Source organism: Dipodomys ordii, unplaced genomic scaffold (genome assembly GCF_000151885.1).
Source record: "Dipodomys ordii isolate 6190 unplaced genomic scaffold, Dord_2.0 Scaffold19, whole genome shotgun sequence".
NCBI classification, from domain to species: domain Eukaryota; kingdom Metazoa; phylum Chordata; class Mammalia; order Rodentia; family Heteromyidae; genus Dipodomys; species Dipodomys ordii.
This window is the reverse complement of record NW_012267235.1, coordinates 14,806,077-14,811,076: the sequence shown is the minus strand read 5'-3', so window position 1 is coordinate 14,811,076 and position 5,000 is coordinate 14,806,077. Positions and strand designations below refer to the sequence as shown.

Here is a 5,000-nt window from a genome sequence, read left to right as displayed (position 1 = left end):
GGCCAGAAAGGCAGAGATGGGCGAGGTCACTCCTATGAGTCTGTCCTGAAGAAACGTTGCAGTGCAGGATGAGGGACTGTATCAGGTATATGGGGGTGGTGGGGGATCAGGGTCTGTGTTTAGTGTGAGCTAGGACAGTAGTCTCAGATCACACAGGGAGAGGGCAGGGAGGCAGGGAACAGGGGAAGACTGGAGGCATTGAAAAGCTCACAAAATTGAAACAGGAGCTAAGTGCACCATTCCATATATCTTGGATCCAGAAAAATCTGCCTTCCACTTATTGCAGAGTTTCCCCTGACCTCCTCCCACCCTGATCTGATCAATCCTGCTGGTGAGTGACCTCCCCGTGTAAAGAAATGGTTCCTGTCTGTGAGCACCTTGTGTGTACTCAGATCTTACTGTGTTCTCATCTCATCTTCACAAGACCTCTGTGGGCTGCACTGCTGGGAAAACTCAGGCTCAGAGAATGCTAATAATATTCACAAAGAAAAAGCCCTGGCAAGTAGCAAGATTCTTGCCTTTTCTACGCAAACATTTCATGCTTCAATGAAACATTGTGAGCCTGGGTGCTGGTGGCTCACCTCTATAATCCTAGCTACTCAGGAGGTTGAGATCTGAGCATAGCGGTTCGAAGCCAGCCTGGGCAGAAAAGTCTTTGAGACTCTTGTCCACCAGAAAACTAGAAATGGCGCTGTGGCTCAAAGTGGTAGAGCACTAACCTTGAGCAAAAGAGCTCAGGGACAGTGCCCAGGCCCTGAGTTCAAGCCCCACACTGACAAAAAAAAATGAAAAAAAAATAATGTCATTGCTAGAAATGGAGCCTTAGCTAGTGGACGATTACCTCAACTCATGATGAGCTACATGCCCCTCAGACATCAGATCCTGTCCAGGCTCCTGTGCACAGCCCTTGCTGGCTCATGCCTCCTGTGTTCCTTCCCCAGAGGAGGTGGCCGAAGGCAAGAACGCCATGCTCATTGGAATGAGCCAGTGGAACTCGAATGACCTGGTGGAGCAGATGGAGAGCATGGGGAAACTGGATGAGCATCAAGGTGAGTGCTGCTCTCTCATGTGCAGGGTGTACACCTGTGTATAATCGCATGGTGGCCGTGGTGGCAGCCTGGGGTCACCAGTGGGGTTTTCTATGAGGTTTTCTGTCCAAATCAATCTCAGGCTTATGCAATGGAGCTTCCTTAGTTCTAGAACAACCTGGTCAGGATCATGGGCAATTAAGGGCATTGCTAGGCTCTGTGGACTCTTGGCCTGTGTGATGGAATCTGCTGCGGGTGGTGGTGGTGGTGGGGTGACTATCGGAGGAGCCTTAGAGCAGAGCAGGAGCTGAGGTTTGGCAGTGAAGGGCTGAGGGAGGACAGTGAGGCTGGAGAAGCCCCCAGGAAGCTTTCTGGGAAAGCAAGTTTTGGCTGGGGGCTTGATCAACAGATGAAGCCGTTGTTACCTTTCAGGCCTCCGTCCGTCTAGCCGTTTGGCCATTTCCTCCTTAATAGAGTGTTCACTGAACACTTTCTGGGTGTAAGTGCTGAGCAGGAGGGGCTGCAGGTGGTTGAGCTGAGGCCTGGGCCTTGTGCACTGGGACGCCATGCCAGCCATGTCAAGGGGCCAGGCTTAAGCGAATGCCTGCTTGCTAGATGGGAGGGGCAGGGCTTTGAGAGGGAGACAGGACTTGGATCTGTTCCTAGGAGATGCCTGACAATGAGGCCATGAGACCAGGCTTCAGAAGCCAAGTGGAAGGTAGACCTAAAGAGGTCATCAAATAGGAATTGATCTATGGGGAAACTGAGGCTAAGTGATCCATAGTGGAAGGCTGCTTTTGAATAGTGTACTGGAGAGGGGATCAGAGACAGGATGCAGGATGCATCTGATGTCCTCAGGCCCCCTCCTCTTCCTTCTTCCTTCCTCTATCCCCCTCCTCCTCCCTTACCTCCTTTCTTCCTGGCTCAGTCCTTGTCCTGTTGTTGTATGACACCAACACTGGGTAATGTGGGAGGAAAAGAGGCTTATTTGGCTCATGATTCTGAAAATCCACACAGCATGGTGCTGGCACCTGGGGAGGGTCCCTCTGGCTGTGTTCCAGTGGCAGACAGCATCGCAGGCTGGGAGTGTGTGTGAGAGAGCAGCAGACAGGGCCTGCAGGAAAGAGGAAGGAATAAAGAGACCAGGGAGGGCTGGGCACTCCTTTTATAACAACCTGCTGTCTCTCAGGAGCTGATCCACTCCTGTGAGATCTCACCTACTCCCGAAGACCCAGTGTAATCTGCACTCTTTCTACAGGGGCAGTCAGGATGGTATCACTCTTCCCAGGCTCCCCCTCCTACAGGCCCCACCACTTCTCAGTACCATTACACTGGGGACCTAGCTTTCAGCACAGTGAACCTCTAGGGGAAAACACATGCAAACCATAGCATTCACTCTCTCTTCCCTTCCTTGGCTCTGTCAGCTGTCTCGTGGGCCAGGCCATCCTGTTAGCTGCTGTCCAGGAGGATGGTCCTGGCTCAGCCAGGTCCTGGCCATCTGTGCCCAGCATCTGCTCCTTTTCTCATGCCTTATCTTCATCTCCTTGCTCCAGGGCCCTCCCTACACCAAAACATCCACCCTGAGAGGCAAGTGGTGGGACAGGATGAACCTCCCATTTCATAAGTGTAGAACTGGGAGAATTGGGGCCTCTCCTAGGGCTAGGCCTAACAAACTCAGAGTCTTCAAAGGAAAGGTACCAGGGCCACTGTCATTGGGGCATGTGGCCCCAATCCAGAACAATGCCCCATCTTCACAGCCATGCATTCGCAAATAGGTCCTTGATCCCAAAGGGCCATGGATTTTCTAGATTCAGGACCAACTCCCAATTAGTATTCCCCACTCAGCTGGACATCCTCTTCTCACTCCCACCCCTGTGTGTCTGCTGAAGTATGTGTGACTCAGCCAGGTGCCCATGGCTCACACCTGTGATCCTTGTTACTCAGGAGGCTGAGATCTGAGGATCATGGTTCAAAGCCAGCCCAGGCAGGACAGTTTGTAAGACTCTTATCTCCAATGAGTTATTTTAAAAGCCAGAAGTGCAACTGTGGCTCAGGTTAGTAGGGTGTTAGTATTGATCAAAAGAAGCTCAGGGCCCTGATTTTTTGGATTTTGTTTATTCATTTTTTTTTAAATTGTGAGCTCATCTTGGTCATCCCTTTTTCTTTCTTTCTTTTTCTGTGTGCTGGTCCTGGGGCTTGAACTCAGGTCCTGGGCACTGTCCATTAGCTTTGTCACTCAAGGATGGTGCTCTACCACTTGAGTCACATTTCTACTTTGGGCTTTTTGGAGATTAATTAGAGATAAGATCTCATGGACTTTTCTGCCTGGGCTGGCTTCAAACTGAGATCCTCAGACTTCAGCCTCCAATATAACTGGGATTATAAGTGTGAGTCATTCCCTTTTCTTTTCTGTGAGAGCCTATTGCACTAAGTTGTGCAAATGTCCTGATAGACACTAGTCTTGGATTTCTTTCTGCTAAACTTTCATGTTTCACTCATCTTGAATCCTTTAGAAGCTAAATTTATAGTTTAGGGTTTCCATTCTACATGGGTGTTATAAATTTAGATCCTACAGCCATATGTGGCTTGGGCTGAACGTGCTAATTACTCATGTGTGACTTCTTTCTTTCTCACTGTCTGTGAATGATTTCTTTGCTGCTGCCCCAAAGGGTGTGTGTGTGTGTGTGTGTGTGTGTGTGTGTGTGTGTGTGTTCTCTTGCAGAAGGAACAGTCAGCCCTTCCTCCTGAAAAGGGTCTCCACTTTATTTATCTATTTTCTGTCTCAATGTGAATTTAATGAAAAAATTAAAAATGATCTTTAAGGAGTTGTTCACAGGACTTTCAGTTCAACATGTCACTTTATGAGTTCAAGGCACCTTATCACCCTTCTGTCATCCTCCCTCACCCCTCCCAGCCCCACTACCCTTCAGTTACTGGCTTCCATTAATCATTTTGATTATATTCACCCACTCTTCCTCTCTCCATCCAACCGCTCCACCCAGTTCCCTTCACCCCAAATAACACATGCTCCAGCTTCCCATGTTCATGTTGTTAAACTCTGTTTGTTGTTCATAGGAGTTTCACCATTGGAGCCCTTCCCTCCGAATGTCATGCTTCAGTTGTTTGTGTATAAATGAATGGGACCTGTATGTATCTTCATACATGTTTATAACTTAGATCGAACTTTCACATAGGAGAGAAAACAGGGCACAGCTTCATCTCTCTGGAAGCCCCACTTTTGCCCCCTGACATCCACAGGCTGGGTCTTCGGATGACAGATGGCCTTCAGCCCAGGAGTTTCCCCACCTCCGATTTGGGGGATCCCAGGTCTTCTTATCAGCTTCTGCTCTATTCTCCCCATGCCAGTCCTGCTTTATTTCTGGCATGTGTGTGCTGCACATTCTGTAGTGTGTGTGGGGGGGGCTTGCACTTGGGGTCTAGGCGCTGTCTCTGAGCTTTTTTGACTCAAAGCTAGTGCTCTACCACTTGAACCACAGCTCCATTTCAAATTTTTTGGCCATTTACTCAGAGATAAAAGTCTCATAGACTGTCCTTCCCAGGCTGGCTTCATGATCCTCAGCTTCCTGATTAGCTAGGATTAAGGTATGAGCCATTGGTGTCCAGTGCACATTCTGTATTTAAGCCTGGCTATATATTTGCTATTTTTGGTGAAATATTTCCCAGCACATGTGTCTTCTAATAGAAGCTATCCATCAGCTCAGGGTACCTTATTATTGTTATTATTATTATTTGATAATTCTTGTCTTACTATTTTTACTCAACATGTTAGATATATGTAACATAAAATTTATCAATCTTACTAAGTGTATGCAAGTCATCCAAGAAATAGTGGTCCATGCCTAAAATTCTAGCTACTCAGGAGGCTCAGATCTGAGGATAGGAGTTCAAAGCCAGCCTAGGCAAGAAAGTCCATGAGACTATTATCTCCAGTTGACCACCAAAAAAAAAAAA

At 48.1% G+C, this 5,000-nt stretch overlaps 1 protein-coding gene across 1 annotated transcript in view; it reads left to right on the top strand.

The window, feature by feature from the left end:
- Positions 1-5,000, top strand: part of Pitpnm3 (PITPNM family member 3) — a 78,597-nt gene that overhangs the window by 8,415 nt on the left and 65,182 nt on the right. The window contains exon 3 of the mRNA XM_013013149.1: positions 942-1,049. Coding sequence (XP_012868603.1) covers positions 942-1,049 — 108 coding nt within the window. The remainder of the gene's footprint in view (positions 1-941; positions 1,050-5,000) is intronic.